General features: G+C 34.9%; 1 protein-coding gene across 1 annotated transcript in view; it reads right to left on the reverse strand.

The window, feature by feature from the left end:
* Window positions 1-4048: 4048 nt before the first annotated feature.
* Window positions 4049-20910, reverse strand: part of F13A1 (coagulation factor XIII A chain) — a 328117-nt gene continuing 311255 nt past the window's right edge. The window contains exon 15 of the mRNA XM_053714703.1: window positions 4049-9936. Within this exon, the coding sequence (XP_053570678.1) occupies window positions 9783-9936 (154 nt within the window). The 3' untranslated portion in view covers window positions 4049-9782. The remainder of the gene's footprint in view (window positions 9937-20910) is intronic.

Genomic DNA, 20910 nt, shown 5'->3' on the forward strand with positions numbered 1-20910 from the left:
TTGTGGTCAAAGTTAATGTCTTTCTTAAATGTTAAAAAATGATTTGTTGACTGTAGTCCCTTTATCTCCTACACCTGAACACTGAACAACGCTCACCTATTTACATCACCACACATTATCATTAGACAGGTGAAACGGCCGTTCTAATAGATTTATTCTTCTCTCTTTCCCTACCCCTCCCCTTCTCCTATGCGACCGAATCTACCCTTGTAAAAACACCAACTGACAGATTTGTCTATACATATACTTACTCACTTTCACCCCCCCCCCCCTCACATAACGAGCCTCCTCTCTTAGGAGGACTAGCTATGTGGTTTATCTTGACTATGCAGCAACCCTAACCACCCACTTAACTCTAACTCTTACTTTATACAATAGTGTTGGCTCTATAACCTCCTAATACTACTTCTCCCAATTTTCTTTTTTCTTTTTCTTCTTTTTTTCTATTTCTTCTTTACTCCCTCTCCCTCCTCCCCCTACATTATGACCTTGATGTGCACATCCCACAATGTCAGAGGTCTTAATACTACTAATAAAAGAAGCAGACTCATGCAATATCTCTCACATGCTAAATCCCAGATAGCATTTCTCCAAGAAACGCATTAGGTAGAAGGATCTCCAATACCTCTGAAATCTAAAATGTATCCAGTAGTAGAGACAGCATCCTTTTCGGGGAAATCTAGGGGAGTGGCGATACTAATACACAAAAGCATCCTTTATAAAAAATAGACACCTATGCAGAACTTCAAGGCCGGTTTCTAATTGTTAACTGCAAACCAGATGATGTTTTCCTACACTCTTGCATGCTACTATGGCCCTAATTCAGGACAAATCAAGGCACTCAGAAAGTTCCTACGACTCTTATCTGCACATAAATAAAAAAATCTACTCATAGCGGGGGACTTTAATATGCTCATGGACACTGCCCTAGATAGACGCTCTCCTTACTATAAACCTTGTGATCCCCCTTCTATTAGAATTGCTAAGCAGTTTAATAACCTTCTTGCTCAGTACAACCTCTTTGATATCTGGCGTTCCTACCATCCCACCTCCAGAGATTATTCTTATTACTCTGTGGTCCACATTATTATATTTTCTGTGAATCAAATCTCTTAGATTGCATACGACAAAAAATATATATATATATATATATTTCCATGTTTCTGCTGACCGAGTAACCAAAATGATACACCGTCCACAGCAATCCTCCTTTACAATAAATAAACCCCCATGTCGTAGCCCTCAGTGTAAACCCACACAGTTTCATTATAGCAATTTCCATATAATCCAGTCAATTACTTTGAATTCATGGCGGTGAAACGATTGTTTCATTGTAATCAGCTATTTCATAAAATATTAACCTTTTTTAAGCAAAGATAGTTAATGGAATTATATAGATCTAGGGCAGATGATTTCAACACTTCTCTGAGTCAATCAGTCACCATCTGTACAGTAAGGAAAAACATAGTGTGGAGATCAGCCGCAGTGGTGTTAAATATTGTGCAAACAGTACTTCACATCCTGGATACAGATATATACTGGACCCTGACATTAGCTTGAAACTTGACTACTCTCCTGTCTACTTCTAGTATTGATGCCTGTTTCCTGATTAATTTTATGACTACAGACTTCAGTTTGTCCCAGACTACTGCTTTCAGTCTATCTCCTGCACACACAAATCAAGTGAATACTTAAACCTTTACAAGCACAAGATATTTCACAAATCTAGGTTATTTATTGAGCAAAAAACTTGTTTCCAAGCACATTTCATTTGTATTTAAAATTAACCTAAAAAATAGGAAAACATCTAAATTAAAAAGGTTCAAAGGTTCTAAATATTTTTTAAAAATTGTGCAACCTAAAGAACAAGTTGAATCTCTTGTGCCTGTGATAATTAAAGTTCAAGTACAGCTTTTAATTTGGCATTTGTTTCATAATATGCTATGTATATTCTTATTGAAATACTATAAAGCTCTAAAAATGACCAAGGTTTTTGTAGCCTAAACGCAGCTTTAGGTAGGTGATGAGGGGTGCTACTATTTCCAATTATTGCTGAAATACCCCAATTTTCAAAAGTGTAAACAGCTAATCAATTGCTCTAGCATAATAAACATACATGTAAATGGAGGCTTTAAATAAGAAGATGTAGTATAAAATGATGCCCACCACCTTCCAGCCTTATTCAAGAATGGTAGATCTTCAAAATTGTACAAGCATTTTGTAATGTTCACAACAGAGGCCCATTATGGGGAATTTAACTGCATCTAATTATGCCTAAAATCCAATGTTATTACATTTAAATCAATCTAGCCATCTATCTATTTATCTACCTACCTACCTACCTACCTACCTACCTCTTATCTACCTATTTATCATTGGGGCAATGGGGCTTAAATAAAAGACACATTATTAAATCCATTGTAGCTACATTTAACTATATTTATCTATCATCTATCTATCTATCGATCTATCTCTCTCTCTCTCACATTATTAAATCCATTGTAGCTACATTTAACTATATTTAACTATCATCTATCTATCTATCTATTGATCTATCTATCTATCTATCTATCTACATACCTATCTTCTAGCTATCTATCTTTGGGGGCATTGGAGCTCAAATAAAACACACATTATTAAATCCTATTTAACTAAATCTATCTATCTATCTATCTATCTATCTCTCTCTCTATCTATCTCTCTATCTATCTATCTCTCTATCTATCTATCTATCTATCTATCTATCTATCTTTTACCTATCTATCATTAGGAGCATTGGAGCTCAAATAAAAGATATATCATTAACCAATCCGAAATGTTGAAAATTCTATAACTAGAGGAGAAACAGTTTTAGATGCAAGACTTTTTGCGGATAGGCAGAAATACCTCAAGAAATGACAGGGTTCAGGAATGGTATGTAGTAAAACATTTTAAAATGATTTTAAGTAAAATGTATATCTTTTCTAATAGCACACTGGGGGTTTTGGCGTTGGGGCAGTGCATGCTATGGTGGGAGAGATTGGGAGAGATTGAGTAGGAAGGGTTAAAGGGACATTATACACTCATTTTTTCTTTGCATAAATGTTTTGTAGATGATCTATTTATATAGCCCATAAAGTTTTTTTTTTAAATAAATGTATAGTTTTGCTTATTTTTAAATAATATTGCTCTGATTTTCAGACTCCTAACCAAGCCCCAAAGTTTTATGTGAATACTGTCAGCTACCTTCTCCAGCTTGCTCCTGTTTGTGTAAAGGGTCTTTTCATATGTAAAAGAAGGGGGAGGGGGGAGTGTCTTATTTGCCACTTGCAGTGGGCTTTCCAGCTACCTTTTCAACAGAGCCAAACTGTCAGCTTCCAAGTAACTTTTTTAACAGTTTTATACTGGATTTTTATATCAGTATCTGTGCATCTTATTCTTTATAGTAGTGTCTATTACATGCAGTTATATGAAAATGAGTGTATACTGTCCCTTTAACCATGAGGGGTCTCTGGGTTAAATTTAGTGGCTGGGGTTAACATGAGTGTTTTATGTTTTAAATGCATTTGAATGAGTTCAATTTGTGTGTGTGAGCATTGTGTGTGCATATTGGAGTGTATTTAGGAATACGTACATGACAGGACTCTGGGTGGGGGGGGAGGCAAATTGCTTCACCAACTTAAAACTTTACCATCTGTAAATAAATACAATTACAACCCTAATCAATTATTCTATATATATATATATATATATATATATATATATATATATATATATATATATATATATATATATATATATATATATATATATCAGAGTTTGCCCAGATATCCCTTTTGACCTATGTCAGTTTCTCATGTTTTTTTTTTTTTTTGCAACAATCGAAAATTAACACAAATCTGACAATTGATTTAAAACTAAATAGGGATTTTCAGATCATGATTTTATAATTCTTGTTCCTAATGACTTTTATAAACATAACTACTTTGTAAAACTGTTCCAGACTAACCTAAAGTGAAAGCAATTTGTAAAAAATAAAAATAAAAAAAATAACAATTAAACCCAGAACTAAGTATCATCAAACATACTTTATTTAATGGTTTCATTAGAAAGCTGTTGTACAATTTAACATTTCCATTAAAAAGCACTAATACATGCATATAACAAGTGAGAATGTTTGTGTACCATAAAACAATCATAAGAAAAAAACTTTTAACAAATGATTATAAGTAAATGTTATTAATCTAAAAACAATCAGAAAATATTGAAAATAGCTAAGGGCTGCTCTAAATGTAGACTATTTCTATTTCTACACTTATGAGACAGGTATAATTTGTGGCACGCACCCTCCAGGCTAAGAGTGTAATGTATATTTATCTACTCTCATGTACTCTGCCTTTATAAATCCCAATGTGAAACAATGAGCTACAAGGTATCTGTGAACTTGTGTTGACTTCCATATGAATTTCTATGAATCATCACTACTGAATACATCTCAAAGTAAGTGACCTTTTTTTTTTTACAAAGTCTGTTACATTCACGGTTTAGCAATTTTGAGAGAAAAGTCAAGTAAAAAAAACTTAAATTCATGTGTGTGAATATAATAGAAATCATTTTTTCACAATGTAGTGAGGATTTTAGAGATGTTTTTCACCAGTCTTCCTTATAGGATCACTGTACAATCTCATGAGTGAACAAAATGGCTCAAAATGTTTAAACAAACACTAGCATACTAAGGGCTACATTATATCAGTTGTAAAATTAGCTTGTGATAATGTAAGTCTTCATATATATGTTCTTTTTTTTTTTTTTTTACTATCAATAGTTACTTTTACAACTGGATTGTGATCTAACACGATCTTCAGTCATTTATAGGTGTGAAAAATGTAGGTGTTTAAAACATTTAAAGGGCCATAATACCCAAATGTTTAAACACTTGAAAGTGATGCAGCATAGCTGTAAAAAGCTGACTAGAAAATATCTCCTGAACATCTCTATGTAAAAAAGAAAGATATTTTACCTCAAAAGTTCCTCAGTAGCCACCTCCCATTGTAAATGATTTCTAAGCAGCATTTTAGTGTTTCTGTCCTGGGACATCTGAAAGGGTTGAGCATCATGCACTCTCATCTTATTTCACCAATCAGGTAAAGGAAGTTTACAATGAAATCTCATGAGAGTCAAGTCAAATCTCATGAGATCACAGTAAAAGTTCATGACCTCAGCACTGCTGATGCTGATTGGCTGCTGTTCATTTCTTCATTTTTTTAATTTTTTTTACCTGCAGCTGGGAGCAGTTGAGTATAACTTTTTACACAGAACTTACTCTGCTGAGCTGAAGAGATTGTGAGGTAAAATATCTTCCTTTTTTACATAGAGATGCTCAGGTGATATTTTCCTGTCAGCTTTTTACAGTTATACTGCATCAGTTTCAAGTGATTTAGCATATGAGTATTATGTCCCTTTAAACAATAAAAGAAAAGGGTATATATCTTAACAACTGGTAGTAGCAGCAAAATCTTATTGTTGCATTTCTAATTAGAATATGATCTAGCCAACTAAGTTTTGCAGACTCAGAAGTGATAATCTAGAAATAAAATTTTAAAGCAAAGGGATTTAAAGTTCTTGCAGAAAATCCTTAACAAATGTTAAAGGGACAATAAAGTCAAACTATTAGTCATTAATGGATTGGATAAAGCATGTCATTTTAAACAACTTCTCAATATGGGCCCGATCCGATATGCAGCGTCGCCCGCAAAAGCCGGCGACGCCGAATTTTGCGCGGGTTTGGTATCCTATGTACGGCGTAACCTAGAAGTTATGCTCGTATATTTTTGCCTTCGCCCATAGTTTTTTGGGCCATAGGCAGGTATACCAAACCCGCGCAGTTTGGTATCCAATATACAGCGTAAGGACTTACATGGCGAAAATGGAGAAATCTTACTCCATTTTCACCTCGCCACAAAATGCAGCCGTAGTAAGCCTTACGCTGTCTATTGGAGCCCTGTAACTCCCTAAACTACCTGCTAAATAAAACCTAACGCATGCGCAATGTCTATCTACCTGTCAACTGCGATCCCCCGCCGCAATCCCTAATAAAGTATTTAACCCCTAAACCACAGCTCCCGGACCCCGCCGCCACCTACATTAAAAGTATAACCCCCTAATGTGATCCCCCTACACCGTCGCCACCTACATTAACTACCCCCTAATGTGAGCTCCTACCCCGCCGCCAGCTATATTACCTACCCCCTAATGTGAGCTCCTACCCCGCCACCAGCTATATTAAAATTATTAACCCCTAATATAATCCCCCTACACCGCCGCCAGCTATATTAATTACATTAACCCCTAATTTAATCCCCCTACCCCGCCGCCAGCTATATTAATTACATTAACCCCTAATTTAATCCCCCTACCCCGTCGCCAGCTATATTAATTACATTAACCCCTAATTTAATCCCCCTACACCGCCGCCAGCTATATTAAATAGATTAACCCCTAATTTAATCCCCCTACACCGCCGCCAGCTATATTAAATAGATTAACCCTTATTATATTAGGGTTAATATAGTTAATATAGTTATTATATTATATATATTAACTATATTAACCCTAATTATATACAATCAGCCAATCGGATTGAACTTGAATCTGATTGGCTGATTCAATCAGCCAATCAGATTTTTCTACCTTAATTCCGATTGGCTGAAAGAATCCTATCAGCCAATCGGAATTCGACGGACGCCATCTTGGATGACGTCATTTAAAGGAACCTCATTCGTCGGGAAGTCGTCGTGCCGGATGGATGTTCCGCGTCGGAGGAGCTAAGAAAGAAGATTAAAGATGCCGCTTGGAAAAAAACTTCGCCCCGATGGAGGACCTCTTCTCTGCCGCTTGATTGAAGACATCGCCGGATGGAAGACTTCTTCTCTGCCGCTTGATTGAAGACATCGCCCGGATCGGATGAAGAGTTCTGCCCGGCTGGGTGAAGACAAGGTAGGGAGATCTTCAGGAGGGTAGTGTTAGGTTTATTTAAGGGGGGTTTGGGTTAGAGTAGAGGTATGTGGGTGGTGGGTTGTAATGTTGGGGGGTGGTATTGTGTTTTTTTTAACAGGCAAAAGAGCTGATTTCTTTGGAGCATGCCCCGCAAAAGGCCCTTTTAAGGGCTGGTAAGGTAATAGAGATGTTAACTTTTGTATTTTAGAATAGGGTAGGGACATTTTTTTATTTTGGGGGGCTTTATTATTTTATTAGGGGGCTTAGAATAGGTGTAATTAGCTTAAAAATCTTGTAATCTTTTTTTTTTTTTTTTTAATTTAGTCTTTGTTTTTGTAATTTAGTTTAGTTTATTTAATTGTATTTTAGTTTAGATATTTGTAGTTTATTTAATTTATTGATAGTGTAGGTATATTTGTAACTTAGGTTAGGATTTATTTTACAGGTAAATTGGTAATTATTTTAACTAGGTAGCTATTAAATAGTTATTAACTATTTAATAGCTATTGTACCTAGTTAAAATAAATACCAAGTTACCTGTAAAATAAATATAAACCCTAAAATAGCTACAATGTAATTATTAATTACATTGTAGCTATCTTAGGGTTTATTTTATAGCTAAGTATTTAGATTTAAATAGGAATATTTTAATTAATAATATTAATTAGGTTTATTTTAATAAGAATTTAGTTAGGGATGTTAGAGTTAGATAGGGTTATTATACTTAAGATATATATAATATAATAACGATATTAACTATATTAACCCTAATATAATTAGGGTTAATATAGTTAATATATATATAATATAATAACTATATTAACTATATTAACCCTAATATAATTAGGGTTAATATAGTTGACGGCGGTGTAAGGGGCTCACATTAGGGGGTAGTTAATGTAGATGGCGGCGGGGTAGGAGCTCACATTAGGGGGTAGTTAATGTAGATGGTGGCAGGGTAGGATCTCACATTAGGGGGTAGTTAATGTAAATGGCGGCGGGGTAGGAGCTCACATTAGGGGGTAGTATAGATAATGTAGGTGGCGGCGGGGTCCGGGAGAGGCGGTTTAGGGGTTAATAACTTTATTAGGTGGCGGTGGGGTCCGGGAGCGTCGGTTTATGGGTTAATACATTTTTTATTGTTAGGATAGTGAGGGGGGATAGTGGATGGAGGGTTAGACGTGTCGGGCTATGTTTGGGAGGCGTGTTAGACAGTACGGGAGATTTAATAATTTAGCGCCGGCAGTTTCTAAAGTGCAGTAAGTCACTGGCGACTCCAGAAATTTGTACTTACGCAGATTTCTGGACATCGCTGGTTTATCAGACTTACGGCACTATAGCATCTGATGGCGCAGTATATAGGATAGCTCGAGTTGCGAGCTGAAACTACGGGCGGTGGGGGTTCCCTCGCTTGCGCCGCAAACTACGATATTTATCGGATTGCGCCCTATATGTCTGTTATCAATTTTACTTAGTTCTCTTGATATCTTTTGTCAAAGAGCAATCTTAGGTGAGCTCAGTAGTGTGCACGTGCGCTTAGCACTGTTTGCAACAATGTTTATAGAAATGTTAGACATAGTTACAAACACTGCTGCCTTAGACTCTTAAAGACACGTGCACGCTCCTAAGATCCTATCAGCCTATTTAGGTGTATTCTTCAACAAACAATACCAAGAGAACAAAGCAAATTATATGCTCTATCTGAATTCTCAATGTTTCATTTTCACTTTACTGCCCTTTTAATGCATTACTTCCATGACCCAGCAAGTCCACTTTGAGTCACCTTAGATAGAGGGGAACTACACTCAAAAATGCTTTGTCTTCTAATTAAGAGCAGCAGTTAAATGGTTTGATGTCCAGTAAAAGCTTTTTACCTTTTAAATGTATCAGGGTTGAGCACTGACCATTAATAGGAAGTACATGTAAGATAATAATAATTAATAGGAAGTACATGTAAGATAATAATAATTAATAGGAAGTACATGTAAGATAATAATAATTAATAGGAAGTGCATTACTGACACTGGTATATTATTATATGTTTATATTTAAACAGATTCTATCTCATATTTTTAGACCAAAATGCACAATATTTAATGCTGATCTTTAATTTGGACAGAGCACATTCAATATCTATTTAAAGGGATATGAAAGCCAACATTTTTCTCTCATGATTACGATAGAACATGCGATTTTAAACAACTTTCTAATTTACTTCAGTTATCAATTTTCTTCATTCTCTTGGTATTTTTTGTTAAAAAAACTGTGACTTATGCCCATTTCTGGAGAACTATATATTAAAATGTTACCCATTTGCAAGAGAACTAGATGACAGCACTACTTATTGCTATGTAGTGCTCTAGATACCTACCTAGGTATCTCTTCAACACAGAATATCATGAGAACGAAGCAAATTTTAGAATAGAAGTAAATTAGAAAAAAAAAAAAAAATGATATGCTCTGTCTGAATTACAAAAGAAATGTTTGGGTTTCACATCTCTTTAATGTACCTTAAATTGTAATTTGTATTTAATTGTATCATATATTAAATTCAGAAGAATCTCCCATATGTATGCTTAAAGCCTGATTTGTGCTAGTAAAGTAACAATGTGACAGCAACAGTGACATTATGGACATAATTTAGAAGATATATGAGTAATGAGCTCTGTTATACCATCAGAAGATATTTGTATAAATCCACCATAGATTTTTTTTTCCTCCAAAGAAATAATTTTCTTTTGCTAAGTATCTGATTCTTTAATCTCAATAAATGTGCATTTTACATTTGCAATAATCACTAAAATGCTTTAGGAATCATCTCCGCTTAAGATCTCTACATCCAGCTCTCCATAAACATGACGTAGCAGGTCACTGTCAAGTGAAGCAATTAACTTCCGCAAGCCTGCTCTCTGCGGCACACATTTTTCTTCCCATTTCAGTGTGGAATTCACTGGAACTTCTCTGAAAACAAGAATAAGACCCATTAATAACATGATACTCTATTAGTAGGAAATAATGTGTGGCCTAGGTCCTATGCTTTTCTTTCAGGATGTATAGCAACAATTGAGTGTTGGCTGATCAATCAAAATATTGGTCTGCAACTACTGTCTTTTTTTTTTCTAAATTAAAGGGACATTAAACCCCAACATTTTCTCTCATTTTTCAGATAGAGAATACAATTTTAAAAAAAAAGTTTCCAATATCCTTCTATTTTAAAATTTGCTTCGTTTTCATGTTATTCTTTGTTGAAGGGATACCTAGGTAGGTAGGGTGTACATGCCTGAAGCACTACATGAAAGGAAATAGTGCTGCCATCTAGGGCTCTTGCTAATGTATAACACTGTTGCAAAACTGCTGCCATAGACACGTGCACACTTCTGAGCTTATATCCCAGCTTTTCAACAAAGGATAACAAGAAAACAAAAAAATGATAACAGAAGTAAATTGGAAAGTTGTTTAAAATTCTATGCTCTATCTGAATCATAAAAGAAAAAAATTGGGTTTTATGTCTCTTTAAATAAAAAAAACACTTTGGGTCAGATTACAAGTGGAGTGCTAATTAACGCTCCCACCCGAGCATTAGTTGTGTTAGAAGTAAGCTTTTTGTGCTCGTTGCGGTGTGCTCATATTACGAGTTAAAAGTAAACTGTTTTCGTACGAGCGCTAACCCGATGAGGGCAAAAGGCAGAACTTACAATATCACTTGCGCGTTCACGTAGTCACCCATAGAAGTCAATGGAGAAGAAAAAGTGGAAAAAATCTAACACCCACTCTTGTGCAAACCAGATCACATATTCTCATGTGCGCTAACCCAACATGAAAATATCAATATTTCACATTCAAATGTTCTTCACATAGAAGAAAATGTTATATTTATTCATAAATACATATTCCTACATATATCTGATGTTTTTTGGTACAATATATATTTATACCTATATATAGAGTATATATATATATATATATATATATATATATATATATATATATATATATATATATATATATATATATATATATATATATATATATAGGTATGAAAAGAAAATATAGCCTGGGCGCTGTGGTATAGAAATTAAAAATCTAAATGCTGCCAGAAATCCACCTATTGTATTTCCAGATTCCCTCAAATCTAGATACACAATATAAAAGTTAATTGGAAATAAAGAAGGGTGTTTGTGAATTAGCATATGAACTTAAAATATAAACAGAAGATGTATAAAAAATTATCACATAGAAATAATAATAGTTCACTACAATAAAAACAGTACAATAGAAACAATTAATATTGATTCACAAATGCTGAAATAACGAGTTAAAAATGATGAATTCATAACTGTTAAAAATTCTGTATAGATATATATAAAACAAGATGTAGTATATTAAAAATATAAAAAATATAAAAAAAGAGAGTCCCAGTAAAAGAGAGAGCATAAATTACTCCTGGTTGTAGAGTGTTTCTGACTAGGAGAGAGACACATTGCAGCTGAACTGAGAAAAGCTGATAAAAAATCTTTAGGCACGTTGATTTTAGATGTAACTCTGAGAAAATCTCTTGAGCCCCTTGCTAAGGCTGTAATTCTGGACGCATCTACATCCGTATAGGAAAAGACATGCATTTCTTCATCTGTCACTTCCATTTGTATTACATGTGATCTGTGACTGCATTTTTGGACAACGTTGGATACTATCATTATACAAAGTGGAGACAAGCTATCCCTGGTATCTATAACAAAGATCTTCGCTACACTGTGTGGCCCTTACCTCATATAGATTGAGGTAGAAGTAGATGCCCAAAAGGGACCAGGATTTTTGATCTTCCTATTTTTTGACATTATGAACTTTTGACTACTACTTGTCTATTTTTATCTACAACCAGGAGTAATTTATGCTCTCTCTTTTACTGGGACTCTCTTTTTTATATTTTTTTATATTTTTAATATACTACATCTTGTTTTATATATATATATATTTATACAGAATTTTTAACAGTTATTAATTCATCATTTTTAACTCGTTATTTCAGCATTTGTGAATCAATACTAATTGTTTCTATTGTACTGTTTTTATAGTAGTGAACTATTATTATTTCTATGAGATAATTTTTTATACATCGTCTGTTTATATTTTAAGTTCATGTGCTAATTCACAACCACCCTTCTTTCTTTCCTATATATATATATATATATATATATATATATATATATATATATATATATATATATATATATATATATATATATATATATATATATATATATATATATATATATATTTATATGAATATCTATATATAAATACTAACGCCTAGATTTAGAGTTCTGCGTTAGCCGTCAAAAACCAGCGTTAAGGGGTCCTAACGCTGGTTTTGGCCGCCCGCTGGTATTTAGAGTCAGTCAGGAAAGGGTCTAACGCTCACTTTCCAGCCGCGACTTTTCCATACCGCAGATCCTCTTACGCCAATTGCGTATCCTATCTTTTCAATGGGATCTGCCTAACGCCGGTATTTAGAGTCTTGGCTGAACGACAAAACTCCAGCCGCAGAAAAAAAGTCAGGAGTTAAGAGCTTTATGGGCTAACGCCGGTTCATAAAGCTCTTAACTACTGTGCTCTAAAGTACACTAACACCCATAAACTACCTATGTACCCCTAAACCGAGGTCCCCCCACATCGCCGCCACTCTAATACATTTTTTTAACCCCTAATCTGCCGACCAGACACCGCCGCCACCTACATTATCCCTATAAACCCCTAATCTGCTGCCCCTAACACCGCCGACACCTACATAATATTTATTAACCCCTAATCTGCCCCTCCCAACGTCGCCGCTACCTACCTACACTTATTAACCCCTAATCTGCCGACCGGACCTCGCCGCTACTCTAATAAATGTATTAACCCCTAAAGCTAAGTCTAACCCTAACACTAACACCCCCCTAAGTTAAATATAATTTTTATCTAACGAAATAAATTAACTCTTATTAAATAAATTATTCCTATTTAAAGCTAAATACTTACCTGTAAAATAAACCCTAATATAGCTACAATATAACGAATAATTATATTGTAGCTATTTTAGGATTTATATTTATTTTACAGGCAACTTTGTATTTATTTTAAATAGGTACAATAGCTGATAGAATCCTATCAGCCAATCGGAATTCTAGGGACGCCATCTTGGATGACGTCATTTAAAGGAACCTTCATTCGTCGTTAGTCCGTCGGTGAAGAAGGATGGCTCCGCGTCGGCTGCTTCAAGATGGTCCCGCTCCGCGCCGGATGAAAGAAGATAGAAGATGCCGCCTGGATGAAGATGTCTGCCGGTCCGGATGTCCTCTTCTGCCCGGATAGGATGAAGACTTCGGACCCTCTGGAGGAGCTCTTCTGCCCGGATAGGATGAAGACTTCGGACCCTCTTCTGGACGGATCGGTGATACCCGGCTGGGTGAAGATAAGGTAGGAAGATCTTCAGGGGGGTAGTGTTAGGTTTATTTAAGGGGGGTTTGGGTGGGTTAGATTAGGGGTATGTGGGTTGTAATGTTGGGGGGGGGGGTATTGTATGTTTTTTTTACAGGCAAAAGAGCTGTTTTCTTTGGGGCATGCCCCGCAAAAGGCCCTTTTAAGGGATGGTAAGGTAATAGAGCTGTTAACTTTTTATTTTAGAATAGGGTAGGGCATTTTTTTTATTTTGGGGGGCTTTGTTATTTTTTTAGGGGGCTTAGAGTAAGTGTAATTAGTTTAAAATTCTTGTATTCTTTTTTTATTTTTTGTAATTTAGTGTTTGTTTGTTTTTTGTAATTTAGTTTAGTTGATTTAATTGTAGGTAATTGTAGGTAGTTTATTCAATTTATTTATTGATAGTGTAGTGTTAGGTTTAATTGTAACTTAAAAGACACAAAAAATGAGAGTTGCACACTAATAAGTAATTCACTAGAGAACAGGTGCTTCCTAGAAAGATACATATGAAACAACATAGAAAAGGAAGTGGGGATTTCACAATAAGAAATTCCCAAAAGTCTAGGTAAATCCAGCACAACTGTAAAATTGAATAAAAGCACTACAAAAAGCTTTTTATGTCAAAAACAATATAAATATTTATTAACCAAATGCACAATACACACATTCACATTCATACAGTGGATCCCACACAAAGCAGTGTTATAAAGTACTGGCCAAAAAGTTATTATCTGGTGCACCAGGGGAAATAGACAAAAAACAGTCCGTTTAAGACTTGCAGGTATTTGTAATCCAATAAGTGCCAAGCAGCCCTTACAGCAGATCCCCTGCTCATCGTGACTTACCCCTGATGTCTGGACACTCTATGAACGAGGCAGCTAGGAGGAGCGACCGCGTGAACAAATACAGGTAGAACATGTTATATGCATCTGTACACCGAATATTACTGTCTTAAAAAAATACAGCACCTGTGAATAAAGACGCGTGTTTCTATTGCTCCTCCTATGCTATGCCTTTAAAGCATCAATCGACTCAGTAACTATCGGGGTTCAAGTCTGAAGTAACTGGTCTTTATACACCGGGGACTGTATAACTGCATCCATTTCTTGCATTAACGCTGCACTTATTGGATTACAAATACCTGCAAGTCTTAAACGGACTGTTTTTTGTCTATTTCCCCTGGTGCACCAGATAATATCTTTTTGGCCAGTACTTTATAACACTGCTTTGTGTGGGATCCACTGTATGAATGTGAATGTGTGTATTGTGCATTTGGTTAATAAATATTTATATTGTTTTTGACATAAAAAGCTTTTTGTAGTGCTTTTATTCAATTTTACAGTTGTGCTGGATTTACCTAGACTTTTGGGAATTTCTTATTGTGAAATCCCCACTTCCTTTTCTATGTTGTTTCATATTAATTGTAACTTAGGTTAGGATTTATTTTACAGGTAATTTTGTAATTATTTTAACTAGGTAGCTATTAAATAGTTAATAACTATTTAATAGCTATTGTACCTAGTTAAACTAAATACAAAGTTGCCTGTAAAATAAATATAAATCCTAAAATAACTACAATATAATTATTCGTTATATTGTAGCTATATTAGGGTTTATTTTACAGGTAAGTATTTAGCTTTAAATAGGAATAATTTATTTAATAAGAGTTAATTTATTTCGTTAGATAAAAATTATATTTAACTTAGGGGGGTGTTAGTGTTAGGGTTAGACTTAGCTTTAGGGGTTAATACATTTATTAGAGTAGCGGCGAGGTCCGGTCGGCAGATTAGGGGTTAATTAGTGTAGGTAAGGTATCGGGGGGGCAGATTAGGGGTTAATAAATATAATATAGGTGTCGGCGATGTTAGGGACAGCAGATTAGGGGTACATAGGTATAATGTTGGATTGTGGCGGTGTACGGAGCGGCAGATTAGGGGTTAATAATATAATGCAGATGTCAGCGATAGCGGGGGCGGCAGATTAGGGGTTAATAAGTGTAAGGTTAGGGGTGTTTAGACTCGGGTACATGTTAGGGTGTTAGGTGCAGACTTAGAGTGTTTCCCCATAGGAAACAATAGGGCTGCGTTAGGAGCTGAACGTTGCTTTTTTGCAGGTGTTAGGTTTTTTTTCAGCTCAAACTGCCCCATTGCTTCCTATGGGGATATCGTGCACAAGCACGTTTTTCAAGCTGGCCGCTACCGTAAGCAACGCTGGTATTGAGAGTTGAAGTGGCGGTAAATTATGCTCTACGCTCCCTTTTTGGAGCCTAACGCAGCCCTTCAGAGAACTCTAAATACCAGCGTTATTTAAAAGGTGCGGGGGGGAAAAAACACGCGTAACTAACGCACTCCTTTGGCCGCAAAACTCTAAATTTAGCCGTATGAAAATATTCTGCTATGTGCAGAACATTGGATTGTGAAATATTTACAGTAAATATATAGTTAAAAGCTTTATTAAAAATGAATATTGCATAAAGATGTTTTTTCATGTTTTCATATACTTAACTGCAAAGTGTTCCAATACACATAACTATATCTATATATGTATACATATGAATGTATGGGTTTATATGTGTATATATGTCTGTAAATACATGTTTACACATATAAATACATATATATATATATATATATATATATATATATATATATATATATATATATATATAACAACAATTAAAATTATGGGGGAGGCGAAAAGTGAGTTTAAAATCCTCCACTAAATACAAAATATAGAGAAAATAACTCATTGTATAGAGAAAATAAAGAAAATATAAAATGATGGGGAGGCGAAAAGTGAGCTATATTATATTATATATATATATATATTTTTATATATATATATATATATATATATATATATATATATATATAGACATTACAGGCCGATTTATGCCGCTGCTCCATAATTTGTCCGCTGCCTCTAAGGCCGTGGACAGAAATCAACCCGATCAAATACGACCGGGTTGATTGACACCTCATGCTAGAGTCTGATTAGCCGTGAATCTGCAGGGGGAGGCATTGCACCAGCAGTTCACAAGAGCAATGATAAATGCCGACATTGTATCATGTCCGCTCGCACTATGATAAATCTGCACCTATGAGTGTAGCTGTACTTTGTAATGTATTTTTGATGTGTTTTGTGAAACGTTTTAGTTTTGCAAACAGTTAACCAGAGCTCTGAAGTCGCAGTAATTATTCTAGCGCACTGTTTTTGGAACCTTGGATAAGAGCAGGTGAAATAACCATGTTTATTAAGCATTATTTCACTTGTGCTCCATTTCAGAAATCCTCAAAATGTGGCCTTTTAGGGAGGCCTGAGGTCAGGTTTGAAAACCAGTGTTCTAGCATAAATCACAATTGCGGTCAAGTGATCGCATCAACTCTTAAAACCTGCGGTGAGATTCCTTGTCGCTCGTGCACGCCACTCATAATCTGGCCCTTTATTGAGGATTTATGTAGAAAATTGTTGGGTTTTATAACAGTTTTTAATTAAGTGACAGTTTCTTCTTAAATATTTTTTTAGTTTAGAGTTTTCATTTTAGATTTTTTCAGGGTGGTTGTGTTTATATGTCAAGAGATCACAGAAGAGTGTTGGGGCAGGCTAATGAAGGGGTATCACATATGGTTAATTAAGGAGCTGCATTGAAGTTAGGGTAATGAGAGTTGGGGCTTGGTCAGTTAGGGTTAATTGTTATAAAAGTTTGGAATCAGGTAGCATTATCTTGGTAATACCAGGTTTCTGTTAAGGACAATTGCATTAGGGTCAGATCATAATTAGGGTAAACTGCACTGTAGCCAGGTCTCAGTTTTTAGAAAGCTGCATAGCACTGGGTCACAGTTACAGTTAATTGTGCTGGGCCTAGGTCAAACACAACTCACACTTTAATGTTTTATCATGGTTTAAATTGCATTTATGTTTAGCTTCCTATATATTTTTTCACTTTATAAAAACTGCCAAAAAAAAACAACTTAACAACACACGTCAGCAAGACCTAAAGAAGTAAAGAGCTTCTTGTAAACTGCTATGATCTGCAAGAAAATGTCAAACTCGCCAGAGGATTGCCCTGTTCAGCTCACTGGCTGACACTACAAACAATTCTAAAGAAATGTATTTTAAAAAACTTTATTGCTAAATGTGCTTGTACTTACACCACACTGGATACAAAATGGCTAAAAGGAATCCAGTTTATATTTCATTGCCTGAGATACTGCACAATTTGTCTAAGAGTTAATATTGCAGCATGTTCCTTTAATGAAGAGAACTTGTAGATTGGATGATTCATGCAGTAACAATTTGTTGTCAAAATGAGCTTTGAGGAATCTGGGCCATAAGCTTATTTAAATAGAATGTCCCCAATAAAGGAATGTAAATTTTGCTATTGGCGTTTGTTGTGATGGCGGAAAAATGTCACAGTGACTGACTAACAGCTGGCCCGCATGTAGCCTATGTTAGCCACCTTTAAATAAATACTTAAAGGGACAGTATATTCCAGAATTGCTATTGTTTAAAAAGATAAATAATCCCTTTATTACCCATTCCTAAGTTTAGCATAACCAACACAGTTGTATTAATATAAGTTTTACCTCTGTGGTTACCTTGTATCTAAGCCTCTGCAGACTGCCCCCTTATTTACATTCTTTTCACAGACTTGCATTTCAGCCAATCACGCTCTACAAATACCTGATAATAATAATAAATCAGTCCTGAGTCATAAATAACTCCATGGGAGGGAGCACAATGTTATCTATATAGCTCACATGAGCTAGCACTGCCTAGCTGTGAAAAACTGTCAAAATACACTGAAATAAGAGGCAGCTTTCAAGGGCTTAGAAATAATCACAAGCCTACCTGAGTTTAGCAAAGAGAACAAAGCAAATTTGATTAAAAAAAAAAGTAAATTGGAAAGTTGTTTAAAATTGCATGCCCTATGTGAATCATGAACATTTAATTTTGACTAGAGCATCCCTTTTAAAAATGTAATGATTTTAGCAGAATAAAAAGTGATCTAAGCACATTTTAGCCATAAAAAAAGAGTTATCCCAACAGTAGTAAGAAACTGGATCAGACTTACTTTAATGTGAGCATAATACATTTTTAAGAGAAAAGGAAAGATTTAGATAATTTATTTAAAAATGATCAACATATTCTACAGGGCTAAAAATTATTTCTCATAAAAATAAATGTGAGGTAAATAATGTGAGGGCATTGTATGCGCTGAGGCGTATGATGCTCCTCCCACCACTGCCCTTATTTAGAGAAGCCAATCAGGAATTGTTTATGGAGTAGTGTTTTGCAGAATCTCAGTTTATCACTACTGCTGCGGTCAATTAGGGGCAGATATGTAGAAGAAATAGTCTTGTGAAGACTGTAGAGTGCATGTACAGATCTCATATTAAACAAAAAAGTATTTTGTGTTTTTAAAAAAGATGTTTTTTTTTTGTCTCTAACTGTTTTCATATCTTTCAGTTAGATAAATTAAAACATTATCCATAAAAACATTTAAGCCCTCATATTTATTTACTCCAATTAATCTTGGTAGATATTTCTTGTTTAACTGAAATAGCCTCTGGATCCGGATACCAATATTTTTAAATTCATAATAAATTGTTAGAACTTAACAGGGAAATAGCTTTCAGTTACAGTAGTGAATGTAATTCTCCAAATTGCTGCATTGCTGACGTAACCATTGGGTTAATTAAAGGGACATGAAACCCAATTATTTTTTTTCATGAATTAAGTGCAAACAACTTTCTGATTTACTTCTATTATCTCTTTTTGCTTTATCTCTTAATTTCTTTTGTCGAGAAGCATATCTAAATAGGCTCAGTAGCTGCTGATTGGTGGCTGCACATAGATGGCTTGTGTAATTGGCTCACCCATGTGCACTACTATGTCTTCAACAAAGGATATCTGAATAATTAAACAAATTAAATAATAGAAGTAAATTTGAATGTTGTTTAAAATTGTATTTATCTGAATCATGAGATGACAATTTTGTGTTTAATGTCAGTCCTAAAAGGTCATTGAATGAATTTCTCAGTGACTGAAGATAAAATATAAAAGTTAACTACAGATATGAAGGAGAAAAGTTAAATAAATTGCAAATAGATTAAAACAGCAATAATCTTTTCTGCCTGCAAGGAAATATTGTGAAGAAAGCTTCTAAATAATGTGCTGAGCCATCAGTAGGCAGAAGTTATTTATCATCTTGAACACCTAGACACAAATAGTAAAAATATTATTTAAATAAACTGCTACTAGTCCCTCTTATTTTCCTCTTGCACTCACAGGCTCTGAATCTTTATCCAAACAAGGGAACTGCAAACGCTTTCATGAAGCTTGGAACCAATATACTTTTTAACTTTAAGAGAATTGAGAGTCAAGCAAGAAAGTTTTTATTTCGGGACTGGACAAGCTCCCTGAGCTGATACTAACTGGAGCACAACAATAACATATTTGCCCTAGATCTTATGCAGGAAGCACTGTTACTGCTTCAGAATAGCGACAACCTTGTTACTATAAATACAGACAAGTCAGTCATAAAACTCAAGCCTCAAAAGTGGAGCAGTTCAAACACTCCTACAGAGTAATGGCAACAGGAAACCCCTCCTACTTTGTCCCAACTCCCCCAACGTATTTGTACTTCCCCTCCCACCACCGATAACCCCATACCGTAGCCAACATGACCTATTGACCTTTTCTTGATGTCCGATTAAAGAATCTTCATTCTTCTGCCTCCTTTTACCAGCAGTAACAAGTCACCTTCTTCATCTTTATCATGCTCTGGTTCCTCTATAGGGCATTTTTTATGTCAATCCTTAATTGTAATCAGGTTAACCAGTTAGGCATAATTTGTTTACCGAACCTACTCATCTGCAGTACTAAATTGATTTAACAATTAGAACTCAATTTTATTTTTTAACATAGAAGGGATAAAGAGAGAGAGGATCCAGTTGGCTGGAAGAAGCTGAAGAATGAAGATTATTTAATTGAGCTAAGGTAAATAAATCATTATGTGTCAATTAGACATTGAATTGGTGAGGGTCAATTAGGGGCTAGGGGCTATTGCAGTGGGAAGACTGTTGCAGTTATGTTCAATAGGGCTGAGCCAATGTTGCAGTTGGTGATACTTGTGCTGGGACAAGGTTTGGTTATTCCTAATTGTCGTTTTATGGTCCAAGATATTGGTGGCTAGATTTATTTATTAAGCAAAACTATAGCAGTTAGGTTTACTTGTTGGTGGGCTGAGACAGTGGCAGTTAAAGTTAACTGCACTCTGGGATGCTGGAATAGTGGTATTTTATTTTTATTAGTGGAGATTGCAAAATTATAGCAGAGTAAGTTTTATCTAAATGCTAAAACAAACTTTCTCTATTTTTTCATATCAGCTACCTAATAGTAGTCATACAAGCTCATATTCTTGAGTCATTAGTTATAATATTAATATAAAAAAATAATATAAAATACATTGTTCTC

The sequence above is a fragment of the Bombina bombina genome, chromosome 5 (assembly GCF_027579735.1).
Source record: "Bombina bombina isolate aBomBom1 chromosome 5, aBomBom1.pri, whole genome shotgun sequence".
Classification (NCBI taxonomy): domain Eukaryota; kingdom Metazoa; phylum Chordata; class Amphibia; order Anura; family Bombinatoridae; genus Bombina; species Bombina bombina.